The 17,226-nt window shown below is 42.6% G+C and overlaps 1 protein-coding gene across 1 annotated transcript in view; it reads right to left on the reverse strand.

Moving 5' to 3' along the window:
* The window catches only part of PRELP (proline and arginine rich end leucine rich repeat protein), a 30,348-nt gene that overhangs the window by 2,169 nt on the left and 10,953 nt on the right, over nucleotides 1-17,226 (reverse strand). The window contains exon 2 of the mRNA XM_081914729.1: nucleotides 4,300-5,245. Coding sequence (XP_081770855.1) covers nucleotides 4,300-5,230 — 931 coding nt within the window. The 5' untranslated portion in view covers nucleotides 5,231-5,245. The remainder of the gene's footprint in view (nucleotides 1-4,299; nucleotides 5,246-17,226) is intronic.

Below are 17,226 nucleotides of genomic sequence, written 5' to 3' on the forward strand. Positions count from 1 at the left end.
AAAGCACAGCAGTAAGTTAGGAGAGTCAAGATAATTGATTCTGCACTTCTCTTTTCACCCTCTGGTCTTCCACCAATCGTCAATTCAAAATCCAAGGTTATGCAGTGGTCCCTTTTGGCTTTAAGACCTATGTTTCCATTCATCATTGTGAAATATCTGGAGAAATCCTCCTTGTCCGCTTTGAACAAGTTCATTCCTCAAGTCCCATATCACCCTCCCCCCATTTCATAGGCCTGTATAATCTAGTTTATAAATGATACAGACATCTTTCAAAAGAGGTTGGCAACAATGCTGTTGTGTGTACCCACACCACAAAAGTGAACATAGCTTTAAATGCACATAGATATAAAATGTTAGAAAAGGTTGAATGTTGCATTCCAAGGCTGCTTAGAAAAGGGATTAATGTAACACAGCTTGGTGTTTAGCATATTGGATATCCATACCATCCCTGTACTATTCAGACTAGTACACAATATTGCAAGCTGTACATTCCAATCTTAAAGCAGATCCGATGTAAAGATGTAACTAAATGCTTGGTACGGATATGTATAACTATTGATTGCTAAAGCGATGGGGTGCATATAGGTAACCAATACAAGTTTTGCTCGTTGTGAACCACACAGAGAAAACTGAGAAACTTGCACTCAGTTTCCCATATGGAAGACAAATTGGCCACTGGGTCTCTCTGCAGGTTAAGCCTTTGAACCAGTCTGCATTTGTCATTGAGCAGCTCTGATTCCGGGCAAAAGGGGGGAGGCGGAGAGAGAGAAGGAAGAGGCTTAGGAAGACCCGGAACACTGCTCCGAGGCCCCCACTGCCCTCCTATGCACCTCTGCCATCTGAGTCCTACCATACCAACAACACAGACATGTATTTCTACAGGGGATCTTGAATACCCTTCAAGTTAGTTTTGGCCACTGAGATGGTGATGATAAGCAGCAGCAGCATTATATCAAGAGAACAGTGTTGTTCCACTTCTAGGTTCCAAAGACCTGCTTAAACATAACACTAGATGGCCTCAGGCTAATAAAGACTCACATCCATATTATTATTGTAAAATCAAACTATTCAAATGGCTCCCTCGCTGGGGATGTTATGAAGATAAAACAAACAAGTTACTGAGCCTTTGCTGATTGTGATTTATAAATACTGGCTAACATTATTTAAAGGGTAAAAACAGTTGTTGTTTTTTTAAAAAACCTAACCAACAAAGTAGGCCATTATTTAAGCAGGGAAACATCCAGCCTCTTCCTTTGATCTATTCTTCAAAGAACCTTAGGTATTCTGTACCTCAGGGATCGCTAACCTATGCTCCTCCAAATGTTCCCAGACTCCATCAGCCTCAGCCAGTGAGACAAGGAAGACTAATGGAAATGGTAATCTAGCAATATCTGGAGGCCCAAAGTGTTGCCATACCTGAATCCCTAGTGCTCAGAGGGCTATACAGAAGGCTGGTTATCAAGTAGCCAACTACTACACCCTTTCTAAAAAGGCTCAGTTTTTAGGTGCTAATTTAACTGTTGCTTAGCAGACATTTACTTGTATTTAGGTTACAATATCATTCATCCCTAGCCCTGATTGGCTCTGCCCCCACCCTCCTTATATCACTTCCCTGAAGTCTGATCAGTTATCCAAAGGCACACATCACTGGTGAAAGTACTGAGTAAGAGTAAAGTCTAATACTCTTTTGTACCATGTTTAGGCAAAGCCAACCTGGAGTAGTGGTAGCGGTGGTTGGTAAAATTATGTTTACATATGCTTCTTTCATCCTCTGTATCAGTGGCATGGGATTTAGATATCAACAAACCACCTTTGACTCTACTTGGGGATTTCAACAAGCCTGTTAGACAAAGGATCAGGGGGTTGTTGGCATTGCAAGTATCAGATTCATGGTGTGTGTGAGAGAGGGGGGGGGCTCCAATTCTCATTGGGACTATGGCAGAGACCAATGAAGCCACAGTCCCCATCCAACTCCCACCCTGAGCCAGCTTTTTTTTTTAAAGCTATGCAACGTGAACAATGGGGCAAACCTTGCATCAGATTTGGAACTTGTTCATAGCACAACAAATCCTTCATTTGATCAATTGCTTTCCTGTGCTTATGCTTCTGAAAGCCAGATACCTGGGCTTTAAAAATATATAACAGAAGCAAGCTGATATATTTCCACCTTCCTAGAGAAGCCAGGGTAGGGGTGGCAGATATTATTAAGAGAGGGGGGGGAAACCTTTTTAAGGGAACCAGCTGAGGATGTAAGGCAAAGAGGTTGGTAAAAAGCCATGCTTGGCTCCAAGGCATTGCACATTATAAGCACTGCAATTATGATTAACAGCAATCTTAATTATAAGAGTTCATGAATCAGAATTTGCTTCCTGTTGCTAAATCATGAACCATATGTGCACTTGAATCTCAGTGCAAACAGTTTATATTTCATGCGATGGCACCAGCTAAAGATTATATCCATGCCATTTCTTCTTTTATTGTTTCAGTCATCTTGAGAATATCAGGGGGCAGGGCTAGGATGGGGTCACCAACTCGGTGCCCATGGTCAGCAGTGTGCCCACCAGTACCTCCTATGGTGTCTGCAAAAGGCCTTTGTACCTAACCCATTGAAAAAAACCCACAACATAAGAGAGATGTTGGCTCTTCCTAATCAGTTCCTGTCTGCACTGGCTTAGCCTCTCTTACATTGCCAATTAAACATGCCAACATTTCATTATCTGTCATGCTTGGACACCCACCTTCCTATCCAATTTGAGCAGAGGAGAGGTGCAAAGTGCTTCTCTTTTTCTGCTCTTTGAGGAGTGACAGCCATTTCTTGTTATGCCAATCCTGATGGCAGCCATTTTGTGACTGGCACCCATGGTCGTTCCTTAAAGTTCAAAACGTACCCACTGGGTGGTAGTCAATAACATTTTAGTCACAGTAGACCCATTTAAACTTATTTCCTGTCATTAATTTTTGTGGTTCTACTCTGAGTAAACTTAGTTGAACACCACCTACATAGTCCCCAAAAGATTGATTCTCCTTATATTATATTTTCCCTCATGTAGCATCCTAGGCAGAGCAAAGGGCAAGGGTGGTTGATGTCTTTTGCTGGAGTGCATCTCTAACTGAAAGTAACTAATGAAGTAATTAGTACCCTCAAACTGAAGCACTAATGAGACCCCATTACCATTTAGTAAAATATCTGCACCCACAAGTATCACATCCCTGCTGTGCAAAATGCTTTTATCCTTACTGCACAGATGGAACAACTGATGCTGTGAAACACATGCTTATCTGTTCAAAAGAAATTTTAAAACCCTTTAGGTCTTAATCCTGAGAAAACTCCCCAAGGGGTTAAGAGGTTTAGGAGTGCCTCCTGAAACGGGGCAAGTCCCATTGCATTTTCTAGGTGATATCCAAGCTCAGTGTCAACTTGAATGCTGTGGGGTTAAGAAGAAGAGGCCCCTAAATCTGAGCTCCACATTTCCCTGCTTCTAAAAGTAGGTTTCTAGCCTTTGTACTTGCTAATAAAAGATGTAAAGTGTGACCTTAGGATAACCTTAGACTAGAGACTCCAAGGCGTGTGAATCTAAGTTATGAATTTAAAACAAAAACTTGTAATTTTAACACAAGAATCATTAGTCTTAGATCCTGCCTGTGTTCTGTTGAGTACGGGAGTCATAAATGTTGCATCAATGAGCTAGCCTGGTTCAAATGAAATGTTTTTGCCTTGAGCTGCCAGATGTGAATAAAGTTACTCAGAATTTAACTACATTTTCTCTCTTTGGAGCCCATTGTATAAGTTGGCTTCATTGGCCTAACCCACTGCTCTTCCAGAGTGCCAAAAGTTTAAAGCAAAGTGAGGGGGGTGGAAATAGCACTTGGGCCGGTTGTTTCATGGCTTATTGTTTCCTTTGCTTGCTTAGAATTTCTGGAAAGGATTCTGCATTCCTGCTCTCCTGCAGATGTTTTCAATCAAGGCAGCAGGTGGTGGGAGCTCCAGCAGCACAAACATCTGGGGGTAGTAAGGGCTTTGTTATTCCCATTACTGTGCTTGTGCACTCTTTGGGATGACACCTGTCCTATGAACTGACACGGGCTTTGCCCAAAAGTGTATGGCCCAAAAGCAATGGCTTGATTTTCTGCCTCAGATAAAAAGTATGGGCACTATATATCTTGACTTGGATACCATTTGCTGCTTCATCTCAGGAAGCAAAATGTCTTGGACTGGCCTTGATGACCATTCTTAGGTGGCTTGGTTCTGCCACATGTTCTCCTGTAGGCCTAGCCAACTGCAGATCTCTGCTGACTCACTTTCAATGGAATTGTTATTCAAGTAGAGGTGCTCCAGCTTGGAGTTGATGTAGGGGATGTTGGTGAGGTTGTTGTATGCCAAGTGCAACACCAGCAAGTTAGTGAGGTTGAAGGAATTCTTGGGCAGTCCTTTGTCGGAGAGCTTATTGTAGTTAAGCCTAATGAAAGCCAAGTTAGGGAAATCTTTGAAGTAGTTGTTGGGGATGTCTTCGATTTGATTCTCGTCTAGGAAGAGCTGGTGGATTGCATTGGGAACTGAAGGTGGCATCTTGTGTAGCCTGTTGTGAGCTAAGTTGAGCTGCATGAGGTTCTTGAGCCCCTTGAAAGTATTTTTGTTGAAGTTTCCATCATTCAGCTCATTGTGATGAAGGTCTAAGAGGATAAGGTGATTCAGGTTGTTGAATACACCAGCAGGGATCTTAGAGATCCGGTTCCTGCTCAGCCGAAGTTGTTCCAGATTGGGAGGCAAGTTGTTGGGTACTTCCCTAAGATGATTCTTCTCCATGTACAGGAACATAAGGCTTTCCAACTTATCCAGCACCTTCTTGTTCACCTTTGCGATGCGGTTGTTATCCAGATTAATCCACCTCAGCTCTGTGGCATTCTTGAAGGACTCCTCAGGAAGCTCATCAATGAAGTTATTCTGCAGGTAGATATAATGGGCCCTGGGTGGGAAGATGGGCACTTTTCTCAGGTTGCGGCTATCACAGTAAATGGCTGAAGGGAAATCTGGAGGGCAGAAACATTCTCTAGGGCAGTCTGGGAAAACTGAGGGAGGTCCAGGTGGCAGAGGCGGAGGCAATTCTGTAGGTTCAACTGGTTCAGAGGGTGGAGGAGTAGCACGCTTTCTTCCAGGCTTGCGCCTCTGTCCATTCACCTCACAAATCAGCACAAGAATGAGTGGGAAAATCAGTCTGGCAAGCCCCTTCATGGTCTAGACAGTCACCTGTTAGAAGACAAGAAGAAACCATTGAAAAAAGGACCATGACACATACATATTGGACATGAACTTAGTGTTGCTATCCTTTTCTCCAGCACTGGATTTCCCCGACCAGAGTACCTTTAGGTGCAAAAGTGAAGTGTGTGTGTGTGTGTGTTTTAGTGGCCAGTAGTATATAGCTTATTTGGTGCACAACTTTTTATGGTCAGACAGAGCAATCCTGCAGTGGCATAGCTAGCTGCTAAGGTGCCCGGAGCAGGGGTGCGCACCCTAGGGGTGGGGTGCGATGGGGTAGGACGTGCCACGGAGCCTCCACGGAGTCCGCCTGCTGCCTCCCCTTGAGCTGTAGGGTGGCTGAGGGGGAGGTGGTGGGCAGACGCAAGCCCCATACTGCTGTTTCAGTCAGTGTGGAGCCTGCAGGCACCTGAGCCACTACATCACACCCAGGAGGGATGCATGACTTGAACACACTGCAGGCCCCATGGTAAGCACTGGCCCCACGATGTGGGGCCCAGTGCACAATGCCCCCCCAACTACGCCTCTGCAATCTTGTATACCAGGGCGGTAGAGAACCTTCTTCAGCTCAAAAGCCACATTCTCTTCTGGCCCACCTTCTGGGGGCCATGTGCCAGTGGCATCCAGGGCCAGAGGCAAAAGTGGGCAAAGCAATGCATGTAAATCTTATATTTGTGCTGGAGGCTGGTTTCCACACACACTCATACACCCTGCTCTGTCCTCCAGCCAGGCAATGAAGAGGCATTATCAGGGTTCAAGTGCACATTCCAGCCAGGGACAAAGACTTAGGAAGGGTATGACTGGTAAGGAGTTGGCTGTTAGTGGTAAAGAAAAAGGCCAAGGGTCATCACTAAATGAGTTCTGCTCGGAGTAGACCTAGTGAAATTAATGGACCTATCTATATTCCACCTTTTAGGACAAGGTCCTGTCAAACTGGCTTCCAAAAATTAGTATTACAGTACAGCAGTACAATAAATGCACATCAGTTATAAACCGACTCAGCTAATATAAAAAAAATTCAAGAACAGCCTTAAAAACTTTTTTTTTAGGTCTTAAAGATTTTAAAACAGAGGATTGGTGGTTCATGCCCACTCCAGCAATGCCTGTGGGCCAGATTCCTGCATTGTAGGGGGTTTGACTAAATGACCCTTATTGTACCTCCCAACTCTGCAATTCTATGATCCTATGATAGTTAAACTCTGAATAGAACTAGGATTGGATACATCCCCAGGCTTTGAGCTCAGGTACTTTCTGCTAGAGCTCATACTATATTTAGCAAAATTTCAAAATCTGCTTAATTTTCAAATTTCAACAATGATATTTTGATGTTGAAATTTGTTATTTGTTACATTAATTTGTTTTGATTAATTTAATTTTAATTAATAAACTAATTAACTAAAATGTGTTTTTGCAAATTAACTATTGAAATTACTTCCCAATGCTAATTGCTGCTGAATGTCTGTTGACAGCTATTGACAGCTGCTGACAGCTACATGTCAGATGCTGTCTGCTACTGCATGTAAGATGCTATCAAATGCGAATGAAAGCTATCAGATCAGATCAGTGGCTGTTAAAATATAGGCTCAAGATCGGAATTGTCGTATTTGGACTAACTAAAAGTATTGGAGGAGGACGAAATAAGAACATAATTCCCTGAAATCGTATTATAATTTGGTGTTGTATTAATGTGGCTTTTATTGGATTGTTATAAATGAAAACTAATAAAAATTATTAATAAAAAGATGCTATCAATTGCTGATCACATCAGCCAACAGAGAACTGTCAGACCTTGCAAATACTTGTATATCAAATGCTGATGCCTAAGATATTCAGTAAATGTTTGGAGAACATGGATACAGCCAATAAACAAACAGGGGATATTTGTCACCAAAACTAGAAGAAGAGAATGCTAAGGTGTGGGGTTCTTTTGCTCCATTTTCTGGTTCCTTGACTCATACTTTAGGGAACTAGATGTACTGCTTTATGGTGGTAGTCAACTAAGTTGCACTCAGAGCAGACCTAGTGAAACCTGTAGTCCTAAACACAGTCATGTTCATTAAGTTAAATCGGTCAGCTTAGTTGAATACTACACTCAATATCTTCAATTTTCATAGCTTTCTTTTCACAGCTGTGGATTTGTGAAAGAAATAAATGTGATCCCATCTTGCAGCCTGACCACCCAGCCTGCTACCTTGGATCAGTGCCCCTCATGCCATCAGCACAGCTGGCTTCCAGGAGGGTTCCCTGGAAAAGGGAGAGCACCTGCCTTTACCAAGGGCATCACCTCAGCTCATGAATACGTATTGCAGTGCATATACTTGGTTTTGGGTTTTTCATAAATCATGTGCTTACAGCTTGCCATCTCATCTCCTTTTTATGATACCAAAAGGAAGTAATTTGCACAACAAACCCTGCAATTTAAAATTGTTTAGGCCTGTTGTCTTATTTATATATCTCTTTTAAAGAATTCTATAGATGGACAGCCAATGCTGTAAAACATACAAAGTTCTCCATTGTATCTTTTCCTCCCAATCCCACAGCACTCTGTACATTTTAAAAATGGCTGTTGATGATGGTGATGATTACACTCGGACAGCTTTTTAAGTATATGTTTTAGAAAAACTGAGGAGCACCTGCTAGCCAGTTCCATTTCCAGAATACCTCATTCTTTTTTCAGCACCATCCTTTCAATTGTGTGTGTATCCTTCATCTTGAAAACAAAGAGCACATCTACCTTATTTGCAAGCATAAGCATCGCTAACCTCTGCAGCAAGGCTGCCCTTCCATTCATTGCATGGAAGCTGGGACACCACACAGCCACTGCTAGAGTACGTCTAGCATAAATATCTTACTGAAGAATAGCATCCTCTTCTTAAACAACCATCTGGAAAGGCCCTTATTCTCAAGAGTGTCAGAGGAATAAGAGGGCTTCTCATGGTCACAGCTGTGAAAGAAATGTGAGCAAATTGTAGCCTGTACAACAATGTCCTTGAAAGCTGTAAAGAACCTGTAGGTGTAATAGCGGCTGAGAAAGGTGCAGAGAACTGCTGCCTTCTTACTGAAAAGCTAATGTCTACCATCTCTTCATTTTTCATGTGAGAAAGGGAAACAAGAATCATGCACCTATACCTATGTATTTGGACTGTGGCTCCCTCGATTTTTTTTTTTAATTGCTTGCAGCATTTGATGGGAGGCATTTTAACTTCCCATCCTGCCCTGTCTGAATCCTGTGCAAAATAACAACAGCTTTTGATCCACCCAAACGTGCATCTTGTACAAAGCTAATTGTTTGCATGGGAAAGCTGAACTAGAGAAAAAAGGGTGCCAACATACACAATGATTCTTTTTATTATTCTCATGATGATTTCATTTACTAGCTCCTGTTCTCTGCTTGTGATATATCCTAATAAGTATTTGGGGATCTATCTAATTCTGGGTCCAAATTATTTTGTGTGGTAGCACTGAAGGTTGGAATTCAATTGCACACCCACCACCATCCTACTTTTATTAGTGTATCCTTTAAATTTTTAAGGACTTATTCATGCTTAATTGTGTTGCTTAATCTCAGCGGGGCTGTGTCTCAAACGGTAATTGTGATTTATTTTATTTTCCATATTGTATCCTAGCCATATTTAACTGTGCCACCCAGAGAACATAGGATGTCATCAATAAAAAGAAAATAATACTCAAATTATGGAATTAAGTTTTCCCATGCTTTCCGTCACTCCATCCATCAGGCTTCCTAAGGACTTGGTTCTCATTAGGCATCAAAGTAAGTGGCAGATTTTTCAGCATACCAAACACAGCTCCAATTATGGCCAGATTTTTAAAAGAATGTGACACACACAGAGAAGGGAGAAGTGCTTTGGACATCTGGTCTTTAAAACCCCGAATCACAAGGCAGTTAGATCCAAACAGGCACAGTGGTTGTCATCATTAAAACCATGCAAGGGAAATGGTTGGGTCCAAGTGATTTTGCAACCGTCAACTTATTAAAGCCTTAGCAAGGCAGGAGCAATGCTGCCGAGGTTCCAAGGTTGTGAATACTCCAACACAATTTATCTGACAAATGTGCATGCAAATTGTCAGAACATATGGAGAGGAAAGGGAAAGTTGCTTAGCTGGGGTGTGATGAGGTGGGCGAGGTTACTTTCTTCGTTTCCTGGCATCCTCCTACTGAGCATGGAAAAATCCTGACAGCTTTGAACCACAGTGTTCCACTTCAGCACAAATGGATATTTTAACAGCACTGCCACCAAGCGCCTGCACTGAAATCTGCACCACACTTTTTCTCTCAGTTGTAAAAATGCACAAGCAGGGCCTAATTAACTTAGGAGCCTCAAATGGTGCCAAGGGGCACTGGAGCCATTAGAAGTTCTGCCAAAATGGTTTATTGCAGCTTTGGAACACGTTCAATGGAAATATCGCCTTAGTGATCTATGCTTAATATGGAAGCTGACTCACAAGACAATGAATCAGTACCAAATAGTCTTAAGGGTGCTGTCAGGCTCTCAGCTACAGCAACCGGCAAAACAGGAGCAAGCTTCTCCCTTGGGCAGAAAAGAAATGGTTTCAGGCCCATACTCTGTCACAAACTTCCTTTGCAACCATAGACAAGTCATTGTGCTTGTTTTGGAAACTTGTCCAGAGTCCCTTTGCAGAATCATATTGAAACTTCGTCCAGGAGACCCGTGGCCCTCCAGTTGTTGACTTTTGAAAACAAATCCAATAATAAGATTTAAAGTCAAGGGACCGTGTTGCATTTTGCAGCTCCTTCTGCTTATTTCACCTAACAGAGCAGCTCCAAATTGTGGTATATTAGAATGTATTCTGCAATTGGTCACACTGGAAACACTGAGTCAAGCTGGTGTAGCATTAGGAACTGAAATATCTCCATTAAAATGCACAGGTAGCTAGCGCTCTCTCTCTCTCTCTCTCTCTCTCTCTCTCTCTCTCTCTCTCTCTCTCTCTCTCTCTGCCCTCATGCAGCTCTTTTGGATAAACTGACAAATCCCAAACCAGGGCCAGATCTGGTAATATGGTGTCCTGAGCAAGAAAAAAATTGGGTGCCTCCCAATATTCCTTATTTTCACAATAATTATTTTTGGTACAGCTGCTTTTTATGGACCTTCTCAGTATGACCTGTACAAATATAGGTGATATCATCATCATAATGTTGTGCCCCCTCAGCTCAGCACCTAAATGTGGCACAGCCCAAACCCAACTGAACACACACAGAGAGAGATTTCTAGTTTTTAAAGTATACACCTTTCAACCCATTAAAAAGGCCTATTCAGAGCCTATTCCAGTCATGACAATGGGCCCAAACTGTCCTGCTCTGACCCATATGCCACACTCCCCCTCCTATTTGTACTAACACCCACACACAATGAGCAACCACAGAGATAAACAGAGTTGTGCATCTCTGTGCCACACAGGCAGGCAGACTTATTCTGTCCTATTAATTTCAGTGTGGCAGAGCAATGCACATATTGGTTGCTCCGCTTGCTGTGCTGTGCAGCCTACCAATATGTTCAATTTCCCCACATCTGGGAACACGGCCTTTGTAAGTGAAGCAAGATAAGAGAAATGTTCTGAGCTGTAGGGGATTTCTGAAGAATCGGATACATGAAGTCTGTGCGGCTTAACTCTATCTTATAATAGTGCTCGCAAGAGTCCGTTTTTGCCGAGGCCCGGCAGTCGTGTTTTATTGGGTGTACTAAAGAAATGCTTACAGGCTGACTCTTTTCAGATCTCTAGCATCATGCTGTATAACCAAGTTCCTTATTGCTTAAGATGCTGCTAGTGAACTTGAATATCATTAGCTTCTTTTCCATGTATGTGGAATTACAGCTCATATATGGCCTACTGGATGATACCTGCTACCAAAAGAGTAACCTTTCAGTTATGAAAGGCCACAGAAGTGGCAACAAGTCAGATGTTAAGTCCAGAGATTATCATGCTAGTAGTGAAAGAAAGGGCTCATTGATGCTTTCGTTTGTCCCGTGCTTAGAAAACATGAGTCCAAGTGGTTTTCTGCTTGTTCCATGCTTTCTAGGTACAGGTCTGAGCAATTTGGCCTTTTTTCTGCCATTTTCCCAAAGAAAATCTGGTCTTTGGTGTTAAACTGGAACAAGTAGCAATCAGCGGAAACCTTATTGCCGTTTTTTCGAATTCAGTGCTAAACTGCAGCTGTTCCCAAGGGAAAGCATTGGGGCAAACAGAAGTGTGGATGACAAGAAAGAAAGAAAGAAAGAAAGAAAGAAAGAAAGAAAGAAAGAAAGAAAGAAAGAAAGAAAGAAAGAAAGAAAGAAAGACAAAGATAAAAGCCCTGAAAAACATAGGCCATGCTTATTTGAGAGCTATATGGCTTAAAAATGAAATCATAGTCCCACTCTATTCTGCCTTGGTCAGACCACATCTGGAGTGCTGGGTCCAGTTCTGGGCCCCAAAATTTAACAAGGATATGAACAAACTGGAACATGTGCAGAGTAGTGCAACCAAGATGATCAAGGGTCTGGAAACCAAGCCTTATGAGGAATGGTTGAAGGAAATGGGTATATTTAGCCTGGAAAAAAGGAGATTGAGAGGAGATATGATCTTCAAATATCTAAAGGGCTGTCACATGGAAGATGGAGCAAGCTTGTTTTCTCCTGCTCTGAAGGCTAGGACCCAATAGATTCAAGTGGCAAAAGGAGATCACAACTCATCATTAGGAAGAACTTTTGGCAGTAAGAACTATTCAACAGTGGAATAGACTCCATTTGAAGATGGTGAGCTCTCCCTCATTAGAGGTTTTTAAGCAGAGGTAAGCCCTGAAAATTAACAATATAACTACTTAGCTAAAGTGGGTTATAGGCCTGTAATCACAAGCCACATTTATGATAATACCCAGACAATGGATTTTTGAAATTTTGACAGCAGTTGACCCGCCTTTGAACAGACTTGCTAAGCAGATAGGTTTCTGCAAGAAGGAAGATTACCAGTCAAAGCTAACCTAAAGTCAATTCAGCAGAGAGACACTTCCATAAGATTACAGGATGGTGTGTGAAAATGTGTACAAAGGATCTTGCTTCTCTCTTAGACAAGCCATTAGATTGACACAGAGCTTGTAGTCTTGATTACATTGGTTTAAAAAAAGAAGTACTGTAGTACACAGACTCGCCCTGTGTTTTCTTACTTGCTTGAGTGACATAGGTCAAAATGATTTACAGAGCAACCTGGCACTGTAGGCCTGGAAGCCTCTCACATATCACTGTTCCAAGTGTGCTACTTTATTTCCTACCGCTGTTGTTGCAGATGTAATGTGATGGTGCAGAAATGTTCCATGCGATACATTGAAAGTTGGGGATAGTGCTGGAAATATTCAGCGCAATACACAAAGGGTTCCCGGAGTTTGTGTGTGTGTACATGCACCCATCATGTATTTAGCATACTGTGGGACAAACTACAGATAAAGCTACAAATAGCCATGCCTGGACAATGCCTTTTCCTTTTGAAAGAACAGGATAAGGAATAAAAGGGAAGGGAGAGGTTAGAAATATTCCCTTGAAAGGTGCTTCCTCCCCACCCCCGCAAAACCTCTCAGACAGCCACATTTCCACACCTGGTGGTGTGTTAGCCATCACCACCTTTTCATGGCATTTTTGCAAGACAAATGAGGCCACTGGAGCTTTGTTACAGGTCCCTGCAGTGGATTTGTCTCTGAAGCAAACAAGCAATCAGTGCAGAACACAGTCACATCCTCCATTTGACTCCATTGTTATTCCATCTGCACCAGCTACCAGTTCATTTCTGAACCCAATTCAAAGTGCTTGTTAGTACCTTTAAATCAATAAACCAAATAGCCTGGGACTAGGTTACTTGAAGGACCATCTCCTCCTGTATCAGGGGTGGGGAAACAGTGGTTCTCCAGCTATTGTTGAACTTCTACTGCTATCATTTCTGACTATTGGCCATGTATGGCTGGGGTTGATGGGAACTGGTGGCCAGCAGCATCTGGAGGGCCACAGTTTCCCCATACCTAGTACTGAGAAACTATTACATGAGAAAGGTTACAGGCTCATGCCACAGAAGAGTTCACAATGATGAGCTGCTTTCTCTTTCAGGGGGCAATCACACTTAGTGCGATTATTTTTTCAAGTGCTCTTGTGAAAGCATCCCTGCTTAGCAGAATCAATATTAACAATTCCTATTACTTGGCAGCAGCCTCTGTTGATTCCTCAGAGAATTCGGTGTTGCCTCCACTTTCCTTCCCATGAGAATTCTGGTTCTTCACATTCTTTCTCTCCCAGCTCTTTTTTCTTTGCATGGCAACCCTTTCTCAACTAGCTAACTTTTCCCTCCCCTGTGATTCCAATGATTACTGACCCTATGCTGCTATTCAACATTTTCCTGAGCTTAATAGCAGCGTAGGGGAGTAATTTCTATCAATATGATGGAAGGAGCAGGGAAGATATTAAGCTTTCCTCTTCCTGCATTTCCATCCCTGATTCGCTGCTCAGCTGACTGGAGAACTGCTGAGAATGGTGAAAAGTAGACTGGACTGAGGATATGTTGAAGACCATATAAGATTAGTCTGTGGGGCAAAAACAGCCCAGATAATGGCTAATTGGGGATTATGCATAATGAGCAGAAAATGTACATAATTACATCAATATATGCACATTTTCTAAAGCGTGTTGGGGAAATGTGCACACTTCCTTCTTCATGAACAGATTATGTGCACACTCTCCATGAAACCTGGGGAGTATGTACAATAAGGTTACCAGACATCCCCGTTTACCAGGAACAGTCCCCGGATTTACAAATCAGTCCCCTGACAAAATCCATCGAAGTTGAAAAGTGTCCCTGGATTTAATGAAAAAAATCTGGTAACCTTAATGTACAAGGGCCAGTTGTCGTGCACCTTAACTGCTCATTTTACAGTCATATACAGGACTGGCTCAAGACATTTTGGTACCTGAGGCAAACCACAAAATGTTCAGCCTCCATGCCAAGGAAGAAGGAGTGAGTGAAGATCTACATCGGGGGAATAAAGATTTATATCTCGAACAGGTGTGGGAGGAGACTAGCAGTGTCTCCAATCCACCATGTGGCTGCTGTAGATGCGACATTAGGAGGAGACATGGTATTAGGAAGCTGAGGAGGTGGCAGATTCAACCTCCAAGGAGCATGCTGCAGCTGCTGCTGTCGCCACCACAGTATCAGCAAGTGATGCATTCCTTGCAGGCCATATCAGCTGCCCCTGTGGATCCTGCTGAATAGGAGGTCATGCTCCTATTCATTCATATATATCCGGCACCGGGAGTGGCGTACATCTGGGAGCGTGGCTGGCATGCGTCCCAGGGGGCATGGCGCGCCGCCTTTGGGGGGGGTGCATGGCAAGCGGTACACATTCCAGGACGTGCACGGCAAGTGGCGAGTGTCCCGGTGGTGTGCGGCAAGCGCCGAGCTTCCAGGGGTGGGGGCAGACGCGATGTCACACCCCCCAGATGGCACCCAGGGTGGAGTGCACCCCTTGCCCCCACCTTCATCTGCCAGTCTTAAAGACAGCCAGACAAACTCCTCCACGAGGGAATGATACACTCTGGGCACTCACCCCCTTTGTTGCCAACAGCGGTGGCACTCTGAGAAAGAACTCAGTAGAGGATCTTAACTTCCATATAGCTTGGTACTCATAAAGCAGTCCTTAAGGTACCAGGTTCCGAAGCCATGACAGACTCATAGCTTAATACCAACGGCTTGAATTGTCTTTGGAAACAACATACCCAGCAAAAATAAATTAATTGATAAATATCTTGGTGAAGACACAGGAGAATTATGAAAGCCAGGCTGTATAACTCCCTAGTTCACAAGATCACATTGTTCCCTTTCTTTGTGGGCTTCAGGTCAACACATTTTTTATTCTGGCATGCTTATAGTTTGGCTCATTCCTAAATCTCACTGCTGAAAAGAATACTGCTGGTTACCAGCTGCTCTACTGTTTTTGTTGCTTTTTAAGGTCACAGTATGATTGTTCTTCAATTATGGCGCTGGTTTCATTGTGAGTTGGAAAGGCAGGATATAGATATTTCAATTAATATATGAAACAATAAAACATGGAGTCCATTAGTGGTCCATTCCCACAACAGTATTTTTTTGCAGCATGTTCACCGAAGAAACTGATCACCTCTCTGACCTTCATGTCCCAGTCTTGGAATGTACTGTCCCAACAGCCAAACTGCTTTCCTTTTGGGGCTGCTTATGGCTTTACTGCAGCTGAATTAGTTTTTATTGTCACTTTAGTGTGGCTAATAGTATGCTTAGTTTTAATTGGGTTTTATTTTTCTTGCCTTTTACTGATTTGTAAGCTGCCTGAAGAATTGGGAAAATGGGGTTAAATATAATCTTAAAATACATAAAATATATTTTTATGTATTTTTCCAGGATGCTCTACTAATATAACACCAGCACTATAATGTTCAAAACTTCACTGATGTTAGCAAAGTTGTCAGGTCTTAAATTAAAGCAAAGAAGGTGACTTTAAACCACATGCAGACATTTAGAGGCCATATATGGACAAATCTGGTATTCAATGCTGACATAGTAAGAAAACAATACTGTACCTATGATTAATTGGGGACATAATAATAACAGTGTATCAAGTCAAATTCCCTCTGTGGTTTCACATTAAAAATAATTAGCTGACAGGGCATCTGAGATCCGTGTATATTCTGAATCAGCTGCCACCAAGCCTTGGCAAATGGCTAAAATAGTTTATATTCCATCATAAACTAGCTAGTTGTTCCTCAAATGCACGGAGGCTGGGCAGAGTAGGCATGTCCAATACTGCTGCCCTACCATGGAATGAGTTTCTCTTGAATATGCTTTAATCAGTGCTTTTTCGGGGGGGGGGGAGGCTCAGGGGTACGCATACCCCCTAAACATTTTTTGAATCTTAGTTTGGCCTCATTGAGGGGCAGTATTTCAATATGAGTAGGAAATTGAGAGTACCCCTAAACATTTTTTTTAAGAAAAAAAGCACTGGCTTTAATAATGGGATCATCCTGGGTATTATTAATGATACTTCACTAATGAAAATTCAAAAATCTCTGCAAACATATCCCCATATTGTAAACAGGACTGATAGAACCCTAATGTGGATGGTCATGAAGTGTCCAGTGAATGTAGGCTCTGAACACAGGATTCCTACCCTTTATTTTTCAAGGTAAAAAAATCACACAAACATAGTCAGTGTATTGGACTGTCTGTGTAAGGCCCCTGTGCAGATGTGAGTTCCAACACGTATAGTCAGATACAACAAGGACGTTGGGCAATTGGTACAATTCTCCCCTTCGCATGTATGCGGCTTTATAAATGCTTTGACTGCCCATGCAAAGTAAGATAGGGCATATGTTTATGGGGAAACTGTGCCCTCCAGGTGGTGTTGGACTCCAACTCCCATCAGCCCCAGCCAGGATGGCCCAATGGTCAGGCATGATGGGAGTTATAGGCCAGCAACATCAGGTGTCTGTGCACAGGCTTCCCGTCTCTGCTTTGAGGGTTGCACAGAACAGCAAAAAGGGTGAGAAAAACTGTCCCTGCAGGAATTGCCATTTTAACATAACAATCAAAGGTTCAGGAGCCCCATCCTCTTATGCAGTGGGTTATCCTAATCTCCCCCCTATTTAAGGTGCTTCACCAACTTAGTGTTAGCATCATTAGCAATTGGTGGACAATGGTTTTAGATTGTCAAAAACATTTGGAAGCTTCTAAAAATTAGACTTTCCACATTCAAATATGGCTTGCGGTTTTTAAAAAATGGAATATTTTGCGCCTATGCTGTGATTCTCTACAGTCTACTAACCTCAGCATGTTTCATTTCATCAACCGTCCATCATACAGCTAGGAGTCCAGCTGCCACTGACATCATGTATGCAGCCAGCCAACCAGCCAGGCTCCATCAGACAGCTCTTGCCCCATTAACAAAC

The sequence above is a fragment of the Podarcis melisellensis genome (genome assembly GCF_964234715.1).
Source record: "Podarcis melisellensis genome assembly, chromosome: 6".
In the NCBI taxonomy this organism is placed as follows: Eukaryota; Metazoa; Chordata; class Lepidosauria; order Squamata; family Lacertidae; genus Podarcis; species Podarcis melisellensis.